The sequence below is a fragment of the Syngnathus acus genome, chromosome 2, assembly GCF_901709675.1.
Source record: "Syngnathus acus chromosome 2, fSynAcu1.2, whole genome shotgun sequence".
In the NCBI taxonomy this organism is placed as follows: domain Eukaryota; kingdom Metazoa; phylum Chordata; class Actinopteri; order Syngnathiformes; family Syngnathidae; genus Syngnathus; species Syngnathus acus.
The window spans coordinates 18628021-18650164 of NC_051088.1; the positions used below are offsets into that span (position 1 = coordinate 18628021).

The following is a 22144-nucleotide window of genomic DNA, read 5'->3' on the forward strand; positions in this document are numbered from 1 at the left end:
AAAACATTCAACTCACACTGATATGGCCATCATCCATCATGCATTTGCAAACAGGCTGGATAATACTTCTGGTTGTGTAACTCTGGTGTGCACAAACATGCACACACGCACACACACACTCTCTTTTGCCCTATTGAGGCTAAGAATAGAGACCCTCACAAAAAATGAAAGCTAAATTTTGATGTCAAAAATGACAATGTTGCTGGTTATTTATGAAGTAAAGCCATTTATTGAACAAGTTGTCCTATTAGTCAACGGAAAGAGCTGAAAGTCAGGGAGCATTTTTAAGAGGAAAAAGGTGATTTTTTTACTGCCAGATTCTTTGCCAGAAAATGTGTCTGCACATGTGTAAACATTTCTGAGTAAAATCTGCTTGCATCATTCTGAGAATACGGTTTAAATCAAACATTAGACTTAACTATCCTCTTCTAATATTCACTGCTTCCCATTTCCAGTCTCCCATTGGTTTTATTCATTTTAGTTCTAAACGTACCTGCCAAGGTGGTATAAGTCGTATGTCAACATCACGTTTCATCAAAACAAAAATTGTACTATGAAAACCTCATTTAATTCCCTTGAAGTTTTCATTTAATTAAATGTGTAAATAAATACTCGTACACTCGAGCCTGTGTGTGTGTGTGTGTGTGTGTGTGTGTGTGTGTGTGTGTGTGTGTGTGTGTGTGTTGGGGATCTATTGGGGGCATCTTTGCTGTGTCTCGTCGTCCAGATGGATGACTTGTATGGGGAGTGTATTTATTTTGCAGGAAGGCGACATGAGGAGATTTGTTATTCCCAGGCATTGCCGAGTTTTTCACATTGCTCCACATCCCTGGAACCATATTTCATCCGTGCACCCCCATTCCCCAAACAGATTTATTTACAGAAACCACCCTCCAACGCATGCACACACCCTGCGTGCACATACACACACACGCACACGTTCACACACACATACACGCACATTACAGCTACAGACCCATGCATACAAAAAAAGCAGCGTTAAAGCTATGAAAGCACAAAACACATCTTATCTGGACTCAAACACAGAATCACACATGACACACTAGATAGTTGTTGACACATATCTAGATTTATTGCTCTATTTTCTGCAAAGTTGTGTGATGATATGTAACAGTATCGCCTTTTTACTATGGGGCGGTAGCTAATCTGACGGACACGAAAGCTCTTGTTTATGTTTCTTAGCACAATTAATAAAAGGTAATGAGGACCTAGCTGATTAAAATGACCCTTTGTTAACAATTGCACCCAAAGGAGAATTTTACATACACTGCCACCTTTACATATTGGCAAGTGTGTGCCGACACTAATTTAAAATGAGTGTGAATGTGATTGCTTAATTCTGAACAGACACTCTCCATTTATAAGCAAGTGTGTGCACTTACTTTGTTTCTATGGAATTTCCCTCTGATTTTTTCAATTGAGTTCTAAAGGATATAAGTTAAGGAATAGTGGAAAACCTTTAGCTTGGACACAAAAACCTGCCATTTGAACTGGGGTGTGTAGACTTTTTATCTCCACTCTAACTTTCCTTCTTCACCCTTTATGTCAATACTTGTGTTTTATTGACTAAGTTACACAAGTTAAATTTACAAATGACAGACTACTTTTCTTTCTTGATAGTATGAATAATTTACAAATGTCAGGCAACTACTTAATAATATGAATAATTTTGGTGTACATTTCTATTTACCCTGATTCTGAATACAGTAGACACACACATAGTTCTATTTGCAATGTCTCCAACCTGGAGATGAGAGCAAGCCAGAGCAAGGCAAAGAGAGGCGAGAGGATAAGTAGAAATGAAATACTAGGACAAGTCAAAAGAGAATAGGTCAAGAGCAAGGGCGCAAACAAAAAGGCCTCGCCATGGAGGAACCCTGTGTTTGAATCACATGTCTGCGTGCTTGTGAGTGTGTGTGTATGTATACACTTTCAGTATGTATGAGAGAGCATGAGTGAGGTGGAGGGTACTCTGAATAGCTCAGCCTGTGGTCTCTCCTGGTCTGTGTGAGTAATGATGTGGAATGCCAGTATGCCAGCATCTTCCAATCTATAACCGTTTACATGAAAGCTCAGGTACCAAAAAAAAACACGGGTGAGAAGATTCTTTTGCAAGAAAAGGCGGGCTGAGTTCATCCATTCAACTTCAAATAAACATAACGACAGGATCCTGTTTTTGTGAGAGAGAGAGAGAGAGAGAGAGAGAGAGAGAGAGAGAGAGAGAGAGAGAGAGAGAGAGAGAGAGAGAGAGAGAGAGAGAGAGAGAGAGAGATTTTTTTTACGTCAAAGCAAAACATTCAAAACATGAAATTATAATCTTCCCAGTACTTAATTTTACAATAAAGAATATGTTGGCCAGTACGTATGTATATAGAAATCAATAGTTGGTTGGGTTAAAAACAACATGCGTATCAGTCGTTAAATTTTTTTCAGACGCCGGTCTGAGGCTGAGTTTCAGGAAACAATCAGGCGGCAAATAAAACTACCTTTGCATTACATGATGTAAGTGAACATGAGAGCTGCTGCTGCGGCTTTAGAGTAGGCTGGGTGTGGTCCAGTGGTCAGGGAAATGGCCGGATGACCCGAGCCTTGCTGAGTCATGTCCCAGGTGAGGGATAGAGCTGCCTCCGCTGGGCTCCGGGACGTGCACTTAACCTGCAGTAATTACTGGAAACAACACTGAGAACATGACCAACATGGAACTGGTGAGAGGCGGCTGAAAGATTTCAAATTACCCCGAACCCCTTGAGACTTGCCGCAAGGACGACTGCCTGGATTGTAAAGCGGATTTGAAAGTTGGTTATCAACATGCTTTGGATTCATTAGGCATTAATAGCAATCGGAAGATAATGACGAGGGATGGGCGAGTAGATATTGGGCCGATACCAACATTATTCCAATGCATCCGGTACTCATGAATACTGATAGAACATTTAGATATTTGAGTTGTATCCTTGGCGGTATATGCCCATTAAGACGCAATGTCTTTTGGTGTATGTATTGTGGGTTTGTAAGGTTTATGCTAATGCAGTTAGCATTGATTGGGTTAGCAGGCTGGGTTGAATGGAAAAAATAAGGAGATGGAGTATGAGAAATGGGCTGAAGGGAGAAAAGGGAAGCATTACAAGTGGCCAAAAGAGAGGGCAAAATGAGAGAAACGGGCTACAACTCTTGCGAGTAAGAACCAAGTGGCTGCTAAAAATCATTAATCTTGTGGGGATCTGTGTCAGCGAACGGCGGCGACACAAAGAGCTCTCGGAGCAGCGAGGAGAGCGGCTCACTGACCCAGACCCAATTGGCTGAGAAAGGCCCACCAGGCTTTAATAGACTTTTGCTGATCCGACACTTGTTTGCTGGGAGCCACAAAGAGGCGATTGCAGTGGCTGACAGGGGCCTGCAGGCCTGGAGGCGCCCCTCCTGCTCCATGATAAATGACCTGGGGTGGGCAGGGCCAGGGCCGGAGGAGAGGGGTGAGAGAACGTTGAGGTGAGGAGGTGACCCACGAAGCGTTCGGGCAGGCTGGACTGACCATGAAGAAAGGAAAAAGAGCGTTCAAATATTCCAAAATCAAGCCAATTTAACCTTTGTAAGTGTCTATTGTATAAGTACGTATAATGCTTATGGATCTTGGACCTTGCAGAGAAATTTTATGAGGGTCTATTTTGGATTCAAGTAAAACCTTTAAACATTAAACGCACAACCAGAAAACGCTTGTTACAGCACACGTTATAAAAACACATACTAATTATATGATTTAAAAAGACTTAAAAATAAACATTTGTCAAGCATTCTCTTACAATTATGCTGTCCATTCTGGTGTATTTGCCTAGCCCACCGGGGGGCAGTACAAGACAGACAGACCGCTAAATTGTTCTTTGAGAACGCCTCTCTGATCATCAGTGCAGCACTAATATTAGTTGTTCTTCCCAAGGGATAAAGAACACATGCATATTGCAATAAGTTCTGCCTTCCAGAAACATCTGGGGTCCGATGTCCGTTGCTTAAGTGGTTGCAAACACGTCTGCATACTGTACCTGCTAATTGTGCCTTTTCCACATTAGTGGAGGCTCTGTGGATACTTCAAGCACACAGGGATTACTTATATTTGTTTTATACTTAATTTGATGTTACCCTCCTCCTGAGAGTGCGTCACTCTGTGCCGTGACACCCTGGAAAAAAAAAACTTGAAGGGTGAAACAATTCTAATGCAATATCTTTACAGTTCAGGACTCATATCTCAGCATTTCACATTTTTCTGCAATTATCTTCGTAATGTATTTCGATCTCTGACTCCACTTGAAAGGGTCTTGTTCAAACACACAGGTCATAAAATAACTTACTAACACACACACACAAACTGGTCTGTAGTCAGCTGGTGCATACAAAGGAGTAGTATTCATATTTTGTATTCACAGCTTTATCATATAGTGTACTGAACCATTTAAAAAGCTTTGTGTTGATATTACAATAACCCAGTGGGGAGGACACAATTCTTTTCTACAATGTTTCATGATAATGGGTGACACGTTCAGAACTGATTATTCAAGTCATGATTGGAATTTACTTTACTTAGTCACCCTGAGTGTTTCTGTAGCTCTCGGCATTGATGCAACTTCTGAAGAATGTGACTTTTAATCATATTTGCCTAAATTGCTTGTGTTGGCACGACCCCAAATTTGTGATAAGATCCCAAAGATATGCAAATGATTCTACACGATAAACTACTGGAAAGATGCCAGACTGCTTTGCAAAGTATTGCAATTTACATTAGTGGAAGCACCACAGCAAAAAGGCAGATTCATTGTTGCTTTTTTACTTGGTGGTATATCAAGCCAAAAGGTGTGTGACATTTATTTTGTGTTATATTTATAGAATGCCAATCTAAGCTCACAAAAGGCCCACAATTATGCCATGGCCTGTTCATCACATTTTTATATCCCCCTCCTATCTTTCTGTTGTAAATTGAACACAGCTATGATAAGTTGATGTTGTGAAGTTGGACCCGCATGCGTGCACGCCACCAGTGATGTGCGTCATTAAAATACTCGCAATACACAAACATGCCACCAGGGGCGCCCTGGCACAAGAAATAAACTAAAAAGTGCACCTGCGAATACTGACGGACAATCGCTGAGTTGGTGGCATCAACTTGAGGAAGCAAACGTGGGTTAAAAAGGGAAAGAAAAAAAAAAGACAAATTATCTTCACTGTTTAATCGAAACTTGTTCTCTATTAATGAGTTTGACAGAATTTGCACTTATCTCACCTCTTGTTTCTGTAAGAGTGGTTGATGTGTGTCAATTGGGTCTGATGCGGCTCGAGTTGGCTTCCTTCACCGACTGGACTCGCCCTGTTTACAGACAGCGACTTAATAATGCATGTTTTCACAGAGATAGTCGATCCGTCTGGAGTAAACAAGAATGCCTGAGTAAGTACACGCTGTTAATGGCCAATTAAAAGGGTGATGCAAAAGGATCGCCGCGTGCGTATCAGTAAACTTTTAGAGGTTCAGCATGCGTGATGAACTTGAGTGGTTCATCTTTGCAAATAATCGGGAATGCAATTAACATTCATGAATACATTGCAATGCGTCGTTCATAATTTCAAGAATGTTAATAATTAATAATTACAGGATAGTGATGTTTTTATAGTAGTAAACTAATAAAAATAAATTCCAAAGTTTTACCCGTATAATGTCCACCTCTCAATTACTTCCACGCGTAAAAAAAAAAGCATGCTCCGCAAGCAGCGGCTCTTCAACGCTCATCTGCCCGCCCCTCGGCCTTGAAATTTGGCTTTCCTCCGGGTGTCGGCTCGCGGAGAACGACCGTGAAGCGATCACATTCACACATTGTGTGCAAAAATAGAAGTGGAGAAAATAGCAGGTCGCTATTCCTTGCAAGGATAACATCCAGAAGGATCCAAAAAGTTTGGCAGCGCAGGTGAGCACATAGTGTGCCAACCCGGTCAGGGGTCCATCGTTGATGCCCGGGCCTCGCGTTACAGGTGTGACACGGCACAAGCGCGATGTGAGCCGCTCAGTCGCGAGATGTCGAATGTTGTGAGCTTCATGCGCCTCCGCAGCCTCAACTCCTCAACGCATCATTTTAAGGCGGATTTTATTTCGTGTTATTCAGTCCTAAAATCCGTAGGACGGGAGCCTCATTAGGAGGCGAATAAGCAAGCATCGACACTTTTTCCCCGCTGCCCATAAGCACACACATCACTTAATAGATCATTAACCACCGATATGATGCTGACACTAACGCTTTTTTTCTCCCCCTTTTACATCTGGTCCCTCCATTACGGCCCCTGTTATTAGCGGAGCGGGAACAGCCGCCGTCAGCCGCGCCTGCACGCCGGACCGCGGTGCCGCGAGGGATGGAGCAGGACCACCTAATGGAGCCGCTGCCGGCGCCTTGGCCTGGCCGGGGAGGACGTTTGAGGGCTGCTTAGTTCGTTTTGGTGATCTTCGGTCATTTTGTGAATTACGACGCTCGCCTGCAGGTGCCTGAAATAAATTCAATTACCTTGAATTGTTCTTTGCATCAGTGTGTATTTGTTATAAGCGTAAAAAGACTAAATTTATTGGGTTTATTTGTTCATAATTTTAAGAGTGATTATTTTTTGCTAATACATCCCAATAATTACAAGAAATCATTACTTTGAAAAGATTGTATTTTTAGTTTATATATATATTACATGCATTTTACAAACGTTTTATTCGTGGTTAAAATAATGGCATTACATTAATAATTAGTCAATACATTTTCATGAATTATTCTCTTAGTATCCGACGTCATATTGAATGAAAAACATGGTTTAATTAGTCTGCCACGCACACAATTTAAACTGTGGCAAAAAATAACAATCCAATCTTTAATTTGACTTACAGTAAATCAAATGAAATTCCTACTTTTGTTAAGAAAATAGTAAAATATTAAAATGTGCAATACTCGAATTATTTTACAGCCTACATTTAATAGACAAAGAAGCTCAACTTTCTATTGTTAATGTCAGCTGCACGAATGCCTGAAGTATATGCTATGGTTGCTATACGTGTGGGAATGTCACTGGATATAAAGATAAAATTAACAAATATAATGGACTTATTTACATGTGTGTTATTTTGCAGGAACGGCTTTAGTGCACACCTAATAAATGATGCCACAATTGGTGCAACACCATGGCACAACATAGGTATCACGCATCTGACGTGACACCTATGAACTAACAGAATTTCAATAAGAGATAAACGACGGAGAGAACGAAATAAAGTGCACGATTAGTATGTCCACACCGTTTGCAAAACAGGTGCTCAAGTTGCCCACGCAGGGGCAGCCTTGAGCCTGACTTGGACTCACAGCGTGGCCGAGCCAAAAAGAGGGCTGGCGTGGGGGTCACGTGGATGACACAACATGGTCGGGACAAAACCACCCACACAAATTAAACTTGAATACGCGTCACATGAATCATTGCTGATTAACTTGTAAATTAACTGCAGACAACGTGGTGGATGTTTAGATAGATAGATAGATAGATAGATAGATAGATAGATAGATAGATAGATAGATAGATAGATAGATAGATAGATAGATAGATAGATAGATAGATAGATAGATAGATAGATAGATAGATAGATAGATAGATAGATAGATAGATAGATAGATAGATAGATAGATAGATAGATAGATAGATAGATAGATAGATAGATAGATAGATAGATAGATAGATAGATAGATAGATAGGTGTGTGTCTATATATATATATATATATATATATATATATAAACTTGCCAGATTAAAAGTAAGACATTTGCAAAGGAGTTCCCTAAATCTAAATGCAGGTGACATGCAGGTGCAAATTTGAGCTGTCTGTCATTGTCACATTGAATGTTCATAAAGACGTGTTATCGTAGGCTACAACACTAACTGGACCTCATTACGGATTGTTAAAGGTGGAGAAAATGGGGCAAACGAAGGAGCGCTGGTGGCGTGGTCCCACCTTGTGGCTTCTCCGTCAGCTCACTGTTTCTTGCGCACCTCCGCCTCCTCTTTCCCTTTATTTCAAGTGAGGGTTCGCCTCCCATTGGAGGGTGGCGTGCCACGGATCCCGCCTCTGGTTGTGCGTCACCGAGCGCTATAAGCATAAAGCGCTGGCTGGGCTGCGAGCGCAGTCTGCTGGATACTAGAATAGAAGAGAGGGAACGAGCGAAAGAGGCGCGTGAATCTCTGCGGTGCAGAGCTGGAAAATCTGCTTCTAAGCGAAAATCAGACTCCCTATTTAATCTGCTCACTTGCTGTTTTCATTTTTCCTGGAGAAAAAGAGGACTTATCAAGAAGTTGCAACGAGGACTGGTGCCCATCTCTGCGAGCAAACTTGGTATTTCTTTCCTGTTCTTATTGATGTTTTGAAAGTTGTTGTGAATGCACATCTACTGAAAGGACTGCTTGTGCACTGAGGCCACTTGCTGTCGTTCTACCTCCTGCCTGGCTGTCAGTGACAGATCAGAAAACTACATGATGCAAACAGTGAGCAAAGCTTAGTCTGAAAGTTTTTTTTTTTTTCTTCCCCTCCTGCACTTTTTTTCCTCAAGGTGTTTCATGCTACAGCAAGTCAGTGCGCAGCGCTGGATGAACCAAAAGAACTATTGCATGAAACAAGAAAGGAGAGAACAGACGCTGATTCACAAGTCCGTTTTGGCGACGCTCGCAAGCTCCTTTGCGTACCTGCAAAAGAGTCGCGACGGCAGCATGAGCGCAGAGCTGAGCATGGGCCCGGAGCTACCCAGCAGCCCTCTGGCTCTGGAATATGTCAACGATTTTGACCTGATGAAGTTTGACGTCAAGAAGGAGGGTTTGGCTGGGCTGGAACGCGGGGGAGTGCGTCAGTGCAACCGCCTCCAACCGCAAGGCTCTGTGTCGTCCACGCCAATCAGCACGCCCTGCAGCTCGGTGCCGTCGTCGCCCAGCTTCAGCCCCACGGAGCAAAAGAACCACCTGGAGGAGTTGTACTGGCTGCCCAGCGGGGGCTACCACCAGCAGATGGACCCGCAGACCCTCAGCCTGACCCCCGAGGACGCAGTGGAGGCCCTGATCGGAGCCACGACCCACGGTCACCCTCCGCCTCCGCACGTCCAGCAGCAGCTGCAGCAGCAGCAGCAGCAACAGCAGCAGCAGCAAGGCGCTTTCGAAGGCTACAGGGGTCCACATCACCACCACAGCCACCACGGCCACGGGCATGGGCACGGCCAGCAACACCACCACCCGTACGCGGGGGGCATGGGCCACCACGCCGATGAGCTCTCCGCTCACCCGGGAGCGCACGGCCACCCGCACGGCCAGCATCACCATCACAGCAACAACATCCAGGATCCCGACAGCCCGTCCCCGGTGTCCCCAGAGGCCCACCCGACGCTCCACCACCACCGCCACCATCACCACCATCACCACCACCCGCACGGCCACTTGGGCCAGTCGGCGGCGCACCACGGCTCCGCGGGTGGGGGCGGCGGGCTGAGCGTGGAGGAGCGCTTCTCGGACGACCAGCTGGTGTCCATGTCGGTGCGGGAGCTCAACAGACACCTGCGTGGCTTCACCAAGGACGAAGTCATCCGCCTCAAGCAGAAGCGCAGGACCCTGAAGAATCGCGGCTACGCGCAGTCGTGCAGGTTCAAGCGGGTGCAGCAGAAGCACGTGCTGGAGAACGAGAAGACGCAGCTGATGAACCAAGTGGAGCAGCTCAAGGCGGAAATCAGCCGCTTGGCCAGGGAGAGGGACGCCTACAAACTCAAGTGCGAAAAACTCGCCGGGTCGGGCTCGGGACCCAGCGGCGGATTCCGCGAGGCGGGCTCGACAAGCGACAACCCCTCCTCGCCAGAGTTCTTCATGTGAGTTGTTTTTTTTAGAGACAGCATCCACCTTGAACACAAATTGACTGATGGCAACCGACAAGAAACTGTTTAGGACTCTGGGCGACAATTATTTCCACGATAGAAGATCCACATGTAATCACGTGTCCATCCAAGCGTCCAATTAAGTGTCGTGGCGGCGTCAATTTGTACACTACATGACTTGCGCGTTGAAAACACTTTTCAATTCCCTCCTCTGAGAAAAACGTCGCCTGATGAACTTTAGCCCGCCTTGGGGCTTTTACCACATAATCTTGCTACTAAATAGCGGAGCAGACTCGGCAAAGAGGCCTGGCGTCTAGAATCTTCTCCAAAATGAAAAGAAAAAGAAAAAAAATCAAACACAAGCAAGACTCCTTTATGCAAATCTGTCGACTAACCCGTCACCCGGGAGGACATTTTATGCAACATCTCATTGATTTCTTGCCTGCTTGGTTATTATATTCCAATATATAGAGAAACAAACGAAAACATACATTAAATATTAATCCTGCATGCTGGACATGTATGGTAATAATTTCTATTTTGTACTTTCATCATCTCGTGTATATTAATAAGAGCATGTTGTTGATCTGCGCTTCTCCATATGGGTTTTGGGGACGGTTCGAGAAATGGAGCGGGGACAGAACAGCAGGACTGCCTGTGCAGTATCATATAGCGTCATATGCTCGCGGCTGGGGCGGCGGGGTGGGGTGGGGTGGGGTTGGGTTGGGAGGTTATTTGGGCTTGTAAATATTACGCAACCGCAAAACTGCACAAGATCGAGGAGGCTGGTTTGAACTTCTTTCTTTCTTTGTGTTACGTTTCTCATTTATATATTTTGTTATCGTTTCTCATTTGCGGGACTGACTGAGAGAGGAGTGCACTTTTGTTCCATGTTTGTCTGTTGAATTGAAAAAAACAAAACAACAGCAAACTTTATGGCAAGTGCGCTTTTGGATGATTATCTTTTTTTGTTGTTGTTGTTGTTCATGTTGCAAGTTTTCATTTTGACATTTGCACATACCCCCTTCCAGGAAAACATTATGATGCTTCAGGAGTGAAGTGCAAAAATAAATATTAACGGGAGGTTAAGATGAGTTTTTATGGGGGCGGGGGAAGGGGCTGACGGAGATTACGCAATTATCTATTCACTCAATAACAAACACTCAGGGTGAAAAATTTGAACAGGCTTGATTTAAAATTCCAGGTAATATTTTAACCCCTTTCCCCAAAGTAAAAACTGTTTTTAATTCCAAAACGGAATTAAACAAAACAATCATTTTTGATTGACAGCCACCTGTAGCATCATTCGTGCACTAAAGATTTATATTTTACATATAAGCAATTTGTTGTGATGGAGTTTGGCATTTAGTGCAGTGTTTTCCTGATTTTTTTTTTCTGCAGGACAGTGAAAAAAGGGGAAACAGGTGGTGCAAATGCTCAAAATGAAAATATTTTATATGTGCTGATTTTGTTGTATTATTATTTGATGATTCTGGTTCTGCTGGCCAGATGCATAGTTACATAAAGTTTTTATTTTAATGATTTAAATTAACAGACTGTCAGATCATATCGAATAAGCATGGTGCTTGCATTTGAAAGTGTTGTTGAAAAGTCATGCATTTATCAATCTTTGGTTTTCTTGATTCAACTGTGTTGAAATCGAACTGAAACTGCAGCAGCGGGTTGTTGTTTTGTTTTCAGCATTTCCATGTACGTTGTCATGTTGGGGATCAGTTTTCAATCCTGTTTATATGAATAATAGTTAAACACTTAAATTTGAACTGTTCCATTCAGACTGGTTTCTGTTTTGTCTTATTTTGGGGGTTGTGTTCGGAAGAAATTGTTTCCTATTTTGCTTATTAAAGTCATTGAAATGGCAACAATTCAATCTCAGAATTTTTACTATTGCACGTCATTTGTTTTATTTGATCTCATTTGCCATAGACATCAGTGAGGCATTTTAATATCAGGCATTCATATTTCAATAAACTGCAGTTAGGGCGAAGATGATTCACGAGGACGCACAACAAATATTCTCTACATATATCACACATTCGTGCACTTGATGTGTCTGAATGATGGGGGGGGGGGGCGGCATTCTTGGCGCATGTTGCTGGCCTCTGCTGACTTGTGCACAAACTTGCGCGCTGGGTAAAGTGAGATCTTGACCTTGCAAGACAGAAAAAAATTAAAATCAAACCCTTGGATTAACATTGAAGAATCAATTTGGGGGTCGTACATGGCTTTGAATACACTTAGAAGCTCATCCTGGCGAGTTGGAGACGAAAAAAAAACCCCAAAACAAGGTCCTGTCCGATTGTCTGCTGAGATGATACGAACGCGATTACGTGTATTTCATATATTTATTAGTTAATTCTAATCATTGTTCACGCATAGGTGTGTGCATATTTTTTTTTAAAGCGGCGAATGTGTGATTCAGCTGCATGAAATGATCACGATCCAGCACACGTATTGTTAATAGAGCGTCAGTGGAAGCAGCAAAGAATATCGGAGCAAGTTTTTACTTGCGTTTCTGGTGTCACACCATTATCTGGCCCGTGTCTGCACATTCTCAAGGACAAAAAACGAGAAGTGGAATAGCGCGGACTTAGTTTGAACTCTCCCGCCCGGCTCTGCTTCTGCAGTCTGGGGGGATTGCAATTGCATGGGCTGAACGGGGACAAGCGGGTCTCCACTTACACGGATGGTTGAGTCATCAACACTGAACAAAAAAGTGGAAGGTTTGTTTTTTGTATCTGGATGATTTCTGAAAGTCGCTGGCGTCGGGACAATAAATTCTACAGTACCTGCAAATTAGTCAATTTGCATACCATTGCATTATCAAAGGTAGCCTTTTTCAATACTTTTGAATGGTCGATAATGTGTAAAAAAAAATTTACCCACACGTGTTGACTGAAAAATAGTACAGATATTTGAAAAAATATTTCGTTTACCAAATTGTGACTATTTGAGGTTTATAGGCACGCACGCACGCACGCACGCACGCACACACACACACACACACACACACACACACACACACACACACACACACACACACACACACACAGAGCCTATACCCTAAAATATATAGGCCTATAAAGACAATTGGAGAAAGAGTATGCTATGACCGTAGAAGTATAACACACACACACACACACACACACACACACACACACACACACACACACACACACACACACACACGCACGCACGCACGCACACACACACACACACACACGCACACACACACACACACGCGCACACGCACACACGCACCTTAATTATTGCATTATCACTGATGACATCACCACAGACTTGTTAAATTACAGTACACAGAATGTGCACCACAATGACAGCAAAAACACAAGTTGGTAACAATATCCTAGACGCAGGACCTGGTTTTTCAATTTACGTCATAAGATCAACATTTGTGCATGGCCCTCGGCAGTACAGTGTAACTCCACATTGAGAAACTGCAGAAGAGCAAATAGGAATGAAGGCGACACGGGAGAGTAGACGAGAGCACAAGGCTCAGCTCAGCGGAAGAGCCAAGGACACAGTGACCAGGCGTTCTGTAATGATTTTAGTCTCCGATCACACATTCACGCCCCCCCTGCAGAGATCCTATCTGCATTCAGCAACGTCCTTATTCTCTTCTCAGCAGCAGCAACAGCACCACTAACAGCAGCTAAGACTCTCCAGACCAGTTGTCAAAACGTGAGGTCATCTACGTATTTCCCAAGTCTTGGCTGTATGTGCTACCAGGGCTGTTTGCTTCTTTTTTGGCTCTTGCATAATTAGCAATATGCTCAATGTACAATATGCATTCCAAGAGTCCATGTGTGGTTAGTTTAATTATTGGTTCTAATTCTTTCTGAAAACAAAAAGGGCGGTCCACTGAACAAAGGGCATATTTTTTTCTACTTGCAGATCCACATGATTTTCTTGGAAATTAACAGAATTGGGTAGCCAAAAATTGTGCTTGAGTAGTTTTGGTGTATCCAGGTTCTTCCCCCTGCTTCTGTGGGGCGTTTGCATCATTGCCTTTCCCGCCCACATTCCAAGATCATGTGTATTTATTGAAGATGTGCTTAGGGGCTCTCTTGGCGTAGGCAGTGGCACCTGCGTTGTGCATATGCTGGCACATCCAAATTATTGTATCAGTGCAGTGCTTGCTGCATGCGTTTGCTTATTTGGCAGACCGGGCTCTGTCACGCTCGGTGGACCGGCGCAGTAGAAGGAGAGTCATGGAAATGCACCTAGAAGAGTAACAATATGGCGGAAGAAAGTCAATCTAAACCTTCCGCCTGCTTAGACCACATCTAAACACCAGCGCGGAGAAGACAGATGTTCTAGTGCAACATGCGTGGTCGAGCGCTCTGCACATAAAGGCAATGACAGGAGCCACTTTGATTGGACATGAATGAAGCTTGCTGTGACCATTCCTACAGCAGCGCAGGCCTCCCTCTCATAGATCTGCCGACTTGCGCTTGTTTGCAAAATCATCTTTCTTCAGTTTTCATTTCTACTCACCTGCACTCTATACACAGTGACATTTTATATTAGCTTCACTGCAAACACAAAATAGCAAAAGTGCTTGTTAGCACAAAACATATCCTGAATATCACATATGAAGACATTTACAGCAGTAAACTCCAGATGTGTGTATGTTTGAAATGACACTAAACCACACCGTCACACAGATGCACTCCAAAAATGTCATATCAAACATAGTCTTCACATAACAACACAAACTTTTTATGCTCATATTTGACGTGATACATGCTGTCAAAATATTTCTTTGTCTCCTCATTTGACCTACGCTAGCAAATCTCTTGTGATGCATTTGTGCCTTCTTGGTCAAAACTACACCATGGTAGCTATGACAGACACAAATGGCCACAGCAAGTCGATGAAAGTGACCCGTGCGTACACCTCTGCTTCCGGGATGTGAAACTCAATTCCGGGTGGGATTGATCCTCATCTGGCCGCCGCGTGGCTGAGGCCAGCAGGGGAAGATAAGAGAAGACTCTGAGTGGTCAATGATATGCTTGGACAGAAAAGACACTTTGCTTTAAATGGAAGACATGGTTAGTGCATCAAATAATGACGCAAGCAAATTCCATGCTACAGTTTAACGTTATCCTCTTGCCAGCAATTGCCTGTTGAAATTGAAAATGACGGTAGATCATTTATTTGAATATGTTTTGTGTTAATGTTAAATTGTAGTGTTTAGGATTTGCGTGCCTTGCACAAGAGGTATTTAAAGTAAAAAATAATTTGAACAAGACAATTTCTTTTATAACACGTTTCTGATAGATTTCTTATGTGTTCCAAACACAAAATACACGGCTCACGTGAACAAGGTGTGTTCTGCCTGCATGTGTGCCAACTTCTGGCTTGTCGTCTGTCCCTCGGATGGGAGGTAAATAATTGAATGGATCCATTAATAAATCAAGTGCAGGGGGGGGCGGGGCGGTAGAGGGGTGAGTCGTCTTTACAATCACCAAGCGATGAGTGGCACGGTGGCAAACACGCTTCCACTCTCTCTTTGCTCACTCTCACTCAGGCATGTGCTGCAGCGGACCTCGGGCAGGACGTGCCACTTCAACACAACCCTCATCCATCAGGACAAGGCGACTTCCTGTTAGGGTAGTGGAGGGAGGTATCGGGCAGTTTTACAGTGTAGGCATTTGTAAAGTCCTGTTGGTGATTATTATTTTTACATCACATTGCCTGTTATTTTCATTGAAAAATTTACCAAGGGTCCACTGAGCGGAAAAGAGAAAAGGAAGTTGTGGTTGTAAAGAATGTTGAATTTTAAGATGATTAATTTTGAGCCTTTTTAAGGCTTCAGAAGTTTTGTAAAGAGGCTCATTTTGGATTTGAGATTTGTTCAATAGCTACATGAAAGAAAACATGTTGGCCTGCAAAGGCAAACATGCACTCCCATCCATTTTCTCTATCGATTCTCTATTAATGCTCAGCTTTCTTCTTCTCTCTTTCAAATCTGCTCCTCTTGTTTTTTCTTTCTGTGGGCCTTCTTCTATATTTTACAGCCTGATCTCTATTTAGATTTCCTCGTTTGGAGTTGCCACAACGCTCCCTGCAGCCAACATCTGTAAGTGGTTTGGAGGCAAGAGACACGATGGAAAAACATCAAAAAATAAAAAAAAAGAGCAGCACTGTGCTCTACTACTGCGCTGCTAAAGGAATGGCGGCTGTGAAAGGGCTACAAACTGCTCTGGGATCAGAGGCCCGCTCAGGAGCCGGGGCCAGGCTCAAATTTAAAAAGTTGGCAATGATCCTTGTTATTTGCAAGGAGATACATGTCAGTATCAAGAAGAAGAAAAAACCTGTTATCATTTACTCTTGAGGCGGGCTAATCTGTGTAGTTTGTAACAAAAATGTACAAGCCACACTAGACTAAACTTCACACTGTCAGGGGGGGGGGGCATGTTGGGACCGCGCAGTTTAAGGTTTACTGGGGATTGACCTTAATCACGTGTCAGGTTTTAGGCAGATTGGACTTGAGCTGCAGCACTTTTAAAGAGATTATGTTATTGTAAGAGATTAGAGGAAGTAGATACATTGAAGGGAGCTAATGAGGGGGTTCACCCCTCCCCAGCTGCATGCCGGCTTAATGCATTGCTCACTGTCCTGTTGATAATACACACCACAATGCTATTATTGTGGCCTTTACAGTGTTGTTGTTTTTTTTGCAGCGAGCTCCACTGTTGATAGTTTGCGACGTGCAAAGTTTCATCTAACTTGACCATTTATTTAAGGGCATGTGGCTGCCATTTACTGTGTTAGTAAAGTCAGTGAAATGGCGAAGGGGAGAGTCAGGGGATGTGTGTGCACAGTAGGGTCTCATTAGGTAATGAGGGTGATTACGCTGCATTAGGTAGTGGAGAAGCGAGGCAACAGCCGCAGGGCGGGAGGGGAGAGGAGAAACATGTGTCTGTGATTTGCGGCATAAGCACATACCATTTAATTGAGACAAGCTGTCTCCGTGTCCTGATTGGTGCAGAGCTGTCCTCTGCGTGTCTGCTTGGTCCTCGCTGTCCTTAGCTCCGAGGGCAGAAAGACAGATGTGGTGTGAAAGGGTGGAAAGGGAGCGTGGAAAGGTACTGGACCCAGAGGGAAACGCTCTTCAAGGTAGAGAGCGGAACGCTGCCCGTCTCGACTTTTCTAGGTCAGGCCTTTGCGTGGAGAACAAGTAGAAGATGGAAGTGTTTTGTCTGCGACTCAAGAAGGTGACCGATTGCGGCGTGATGCTTCATCTTAGATAAATGACACCACGTTTACCCACAAAGATCAGCACTTGAGCACTAAATGTGCCACAGGATTCCCTTTGCCAGGCACGGCCCTGTCTTCTATAAGAAGGAAAGTATTTTTACCCGGTATAAAGTGCTGACCCAGTCTCAGGTAATTACACCCCTGTTGGGCTTTGGCACAGACATGTCAGGGCAATGCTGAGTGCACCTTACACCCCAGCCACGGGTAAACCACACTTATCTCACCATTTACAAGAGAACGCAGAGCCTGGCTCCAAATGAGAGTGGGGAAGTGGGGCCTACCTTGGTAACGCCAACTAAGCGCTCTCCCATCAAAAGTCAGAAAGTGCGCAAGAAGCAAAAGGAACTTTGACAGATTTGCAGCGAGAGAAGAAAAGCAAAAAGATATATAAAAGTGCCAAACAGTGGGATTATGGTCAAGTGGTACCTGTATGTGGTGCATTTCCTGACTATGGATTCAATCCAGTAATCCTTAAGAGGGTTAGGCATGTTCTAATCACTTGTAACTCAATAATGTTGAGCATGAACAAGATACAACTTTCTTGGATTTTTATTCATCCATCCATCCATCCATTTTCTGAACCGCTTAGTCTCCACGGGGGTCGCGGGAGTGCTGGAGCCTATCCCAGCTGTCATCGGGCAGTAGGCGGGGGACACCCTGAACCGGTTGCCAGCCGATCGCAGGGCACACAGAGACAAACAAACATTTGCACTCGCACTCACACCTAGGGACAATTTGGAGTCTTCAATCGGCCTACCAAGCATGTTTTTGGGATGTGGGAGGAAACCGGAGTGCCCGGAGAAAACCCACGCGGGCCCGGGGAGAACATGCAAACTCCACACAGGGAGGGCCGGAGGTGTAATCGAACCCGCACCCTCCTAACTGTGAGGCGGACGTGCTACCCAGTGCGCCACCGAGCCGCCGATTTTTATTCAACTGTATAAAAAAAAAAAACCAAAGTGCTGTACTGACAAGCCCGGATGACGCCTTCAAACAATTAGAAGCTGGTTCTTCCTTTGGTTTGAGACATTTGACATGTTCTCAATCATAGTAATATTCATACAGTCTAATCATGAAGGTATTTCCTCATTTCATATGATTGTTTATTGGAACGATTTACACTTCTGAAGTATGTAAAGAAGAAGGGTGCAGACATACATAATAAGCTGAAGCTTCACCCTACGGCGTTTTGATTAGCTTCATCCTTATTTGAATAAAAGCCACCAAGCTACAAATACAACTTTTGTCATGAAGCATGCAGGACACCACAATATAAATCTCTTATGTGACTTTGCCGACAATATGTCAAAAGTGTTACCAAGACGTGCTTATAAATAAAGCCCAGTATTCAAACAGTCTTCAAGGAGACAGTTTCAAGAGCCAGTGAACATGTGCTTTTCAGACTTTGAGAGCAGAACAGGAAACCTTGAGTCTGTGTTGTCTTTACTTTGTCCAGAATCTATGTATCGTCTCTCCTGTTAAATGCATGCTTTATGGAAACTATGCGCTGTGTGTTGCGCGGCAAAGGGAAATGGTTGTGGTCAGACCGTAGTCCTTGACAGAGGAGGGAGGAAAGCAAAGAGTAGACAGAGGAGGGCTGAAAAAGAAAACCTTCTTGAATTTAAATGATCAGCTTATATCCATATTTTATCCACATGTGAACAGGCACATAGGCAGGAAGGTCCTAGCTCAAGTGCAGCGTGTCCTATGCTGGTGGGAATGTGCCACTGCACGTTAATTCTCCCTTCACGCTTGCGTTGAGGAACACAGAGCCTCTAATTGATGCTAAACAAACTGCTGACCTACACTCAGGATGAAAGTCTGTCCCTGATGCACACGCAGTGACACAAGCTACAAAAGTTTACTATCTGCCCTCAAACTCACTGGAAACTTCATTCGCTGCAAGCTTATGAGATGTCATTTATTTTTGTGTTTTAGCTTTCAAGCTCACGTTAAAATGTGACGGGCCGGGAGTGTATACTTTGCAATTGTCCCTTGGAACGCTGAGAGGCATTTTGGAGAGCGCCCATGCATGCGTGAGGAGACAGTGGAAGGTGAGGGAGGGCCCGAGAAGGTGAAGTCCTACTCATCTCGCTCTCTCTCTCTCACACGCACGCACGCACGCGCGCACGCACAGTCACAGACTGGCTCATAAGAAGTAGCACAACGATGCCTTTGTGCAGGCCACATTTCCTCGTGTCTCCTCGCGGGTAGATCATCTCTGTGCACTCTGCTGCATGGAGGGCAAGTGCATGCATGCCACGGAGAGGGAATCCGAGGGAGGGTGGAAAGGAGTGGGCGAGAAGTTATAACCTGAATCTTTTTCCACAGATTCTCCCTTCGTCTCTTGTCTTCCGAGTCTCTCTGTCACACCCTCCCCCTTTTCTCTCACTCCCTCCACAGAGGAATCCAGTCTCTCCATTGGGACCAGAGCCCTTTGAAGGTGATCCAGAATTGTGTCGCTCTGCCTGTTCGATTGTTCCCCTCTGCCACCTCCACTCCCTGCGCATCAGCCCTCGGGGTGCTGGATCCCCGTTCAACCTGAGAGCAGCCATGCTGCAAATCCAGGCCCGGGTGAAACACCGTCGCAGAGCGCCCCGCTGTACCCCGGGGAGAACGCAGGTGGCCTGCAAAGGCGGAGGACAAAGGGAAACGCACGCACGGTCATGTACAGTACGGTGATTAAATGCAAAGCATTGTCTCTACCTTCATCCCTTTGCTTTTCATAAGCCTTTTTTTCATCCCTTATACCTCCTCCCTCATTGCAGGCCACTTCCCCTCTGCCTTGCCTACACTTCCCGTCTCGGTCCCAAGGGCAAACTCATCAAACTGGTTCCTTTGGCACACCGGGAACACACAAATACGTACACACTGGGATGCCAGCACAACCGCTTTATTCAACAGAGGGCCTTTCACTTGCAGGGCCTCAGCAGCAGAAGACAGCGAATGACAAACAGACACAGAAGAGACAAAAAGGAGAAAAAGGCAGATAAAGAGAGAAGTGATCCAGAGGGATGTGCATTCCTTTGGCTCGCCTGGCTCTCGAGCACAGGAGACGTGTTGCTGGCTGTTCGCTTTACTCTCCTCGGGCCACATGGGGCTGGCACCCCTTTGCGCATGCCCGCATGTGTCTGTGTGTGTGTGCATACAGGCTTATGTTTGTATGTGTTAAACTAAGGCAGACTTTGCAATTTCACTTACATGACTACTTTTATCACCTCTACTGTACGTGTGTGTTCTCAACCATAATAACCAGAGGAACACACACTTCCAGCTTACTGCTTTCAATTAAAACTAAAGAGTTTCCAGAACCACCGGGTCTTCTTGCCAAAACCTGCCGCACGTTTACACACAAGCAAATTTACACAAGATGGTAATTTATCTTATGTGACACAGCACAACTTAATTGCAATCAGATGATGTATGAGGCAAAAATGGTTTTGATGCTGAAGGGTAATTCAGGTTTATTGACGTATTTGATATTTTGGTCAGGTTAACAAAAACATCCAAACAAGAAACTCTAAGAGAGTCACAATATTATATAAATTGCTGCCATGAGATATCAGTTTAATCTGTAGAAATGGCATTTAACAGCATAAAGACCTCCTTTGGGATCATTGGTCACAATTATCCAAAGTGCTGCCTACTGTATAATGTGTTAGGTTGACTTCACTACCACCATTAAGTGCTTGTACCTCATGTCACCAAAAACTTCAGCATCTTTCATAACTCAAGGAACCTCTGTGTTTGTATTGTATAATGAACTTGGCCCTAGGATAATGCAGATTGTCTACTCAAAATTTTCAACAATTCTTTTAACTTTGAGATTATTATTATTATTAATGGGAATATTTTTTTATTCTTGTTGCTTTTGAGTACTATGTAGCCATCTATAAAAGTTCTCTATGTACGTTATAAAAATACAACTATCTATATCTAATGTAGTAGTAAAGAATAACTGTTTCACAATTCTGTTTCTGATCATATTTTGATCATTTCAGGGTCAAGTCACTCATTTCTCCAGACACCGCTGAACTTTTAGATGACTACATGAGAGTGGTGGCTACATCAATATTATCACATTCAAATTCCAATCATCTGCGATCTCTTTTGCACATCAACACAATTTACTTTATCTTTCTTCCACTGGAACCTTCATCTTAATCACCTCCTGTGTTCCAGTCCTGCAACGTCACAACGGTCACTACTGCGAAGATGAGCGTTCAAGCTATCTATAGCCAGTGTAGCCCTGGGGATTTGTGTCCTAAACTCCATATTCATGACACATCACTTTGAGGATTAGAAGGGCATCATCAGATAGAGGGGTTTACAGCAGCGCGCACACACACACACAACACACACACACGCACGCACACACACTAAATTAAGAGTCTCCGAGATGCTCAGTAACGTTGTTGTCCGGGTAAGCATAGATTAGACGCTCTCTAGGAAGTTGTCCACATATTTTGGTCCATGTGTTTGTCATTACAGTTGAGATGTATTTTTTTTTCCAGAGCAGTCTGGGTGATTGCTTTGTATCGCTAACCCGAACAGTTAGGTGTTAATTTGGGCAGTGATTATTTGCCTACTTAGCCCTAACAGCCTCGAGTATTCGTCTCAAACTGCCAGTTCAAATACTTTGCATTGGACTCGCTCGTGTCAATTGTTGAGAGACGAAGGAATCCAAATTGTGTGAGGCGGGGGATTATTAAGGCCACAGGAATCTGATCTGTGGTAGTGGAGGGTGGGGGGGTGTTAAGGGATGTGGGAGTTTTAGTGTCCACAGTGTGTCTCTGTGCTGTGATTGTACATTTTGTGGTTGTATGTGCATCCATGCATGCATGTGTGTGTTCTTATCTCCCCGGGTCCACAGCAGCAGGAGCATCAGAGGAAGCGTAGCCTTTCCTTCCTGTGCCTTTCACA

The 22144-nt window shown here is 44.1% G+C and overlaps 1 protein-coding gene and 1 long non-coding RNA gene across 6 annotated transcripts; one reads left to right on the forward strand and one right to left on the reverse strand.

Moving 5' to 3' along the window:
* Positions 1-356: 356 nt before the first annotated feature.
* LOC119137666 lies at positions 357-8197 on the reverse strand. 5 transcript variants are annotated; one of them, XR_005100979.1, is made up of 5 exons: positions 5708-6276; positions 5288-5371; positions 5129-5169; positions 4056-4190; positions 357-3540 (listed from the first exon to the last, which is right to left on the reverse strand). It is a non-coding gene; the product is annotated as an uncharacterized LOC119137666 (long non-coding RNA). The 5 variants fall into 5 exon arrangements; XR_005100980.1 differs by having other exon boundaries at positions 4138-4190; positions 5708-6275; XR_005100978.1 differs by lacking the exons at positions 4056-4190; positions 5708-6276 and adding an exon at positions 8026-8197.
* On the forward strand, positions 8182-11796 carry mafba (v-maf avian musculoaponeurotic fibrosarcoma oncogene homolog Ba). Its single transcript, XM_037277164.1, has 2 exons — positions 8182-8403; positions 8618-11796. Exon 2 carries the CDS (start codon positions 8625-8627, stop codon positions 9912-9914), a length of 1290 nt encoding a protein of 429 aa, XP_037133059.1. The 5' UTR covers positions 8182-8403; positions 8618-8624; the 3' UTR covers positions 9915-11796.
* Positions 11797-22144: the final 10348 nt, after the last annotated feature.

Bases quoted from the DNA above. Each gene is read 5' to 3' on its own strand.
- mafba (XM_037277164.1), top strand. From the start codon at position 8,625: ATGCTACAGCAAGTCAGTGCGCAGCGCTGGATGAACCAAAAGAACTAT.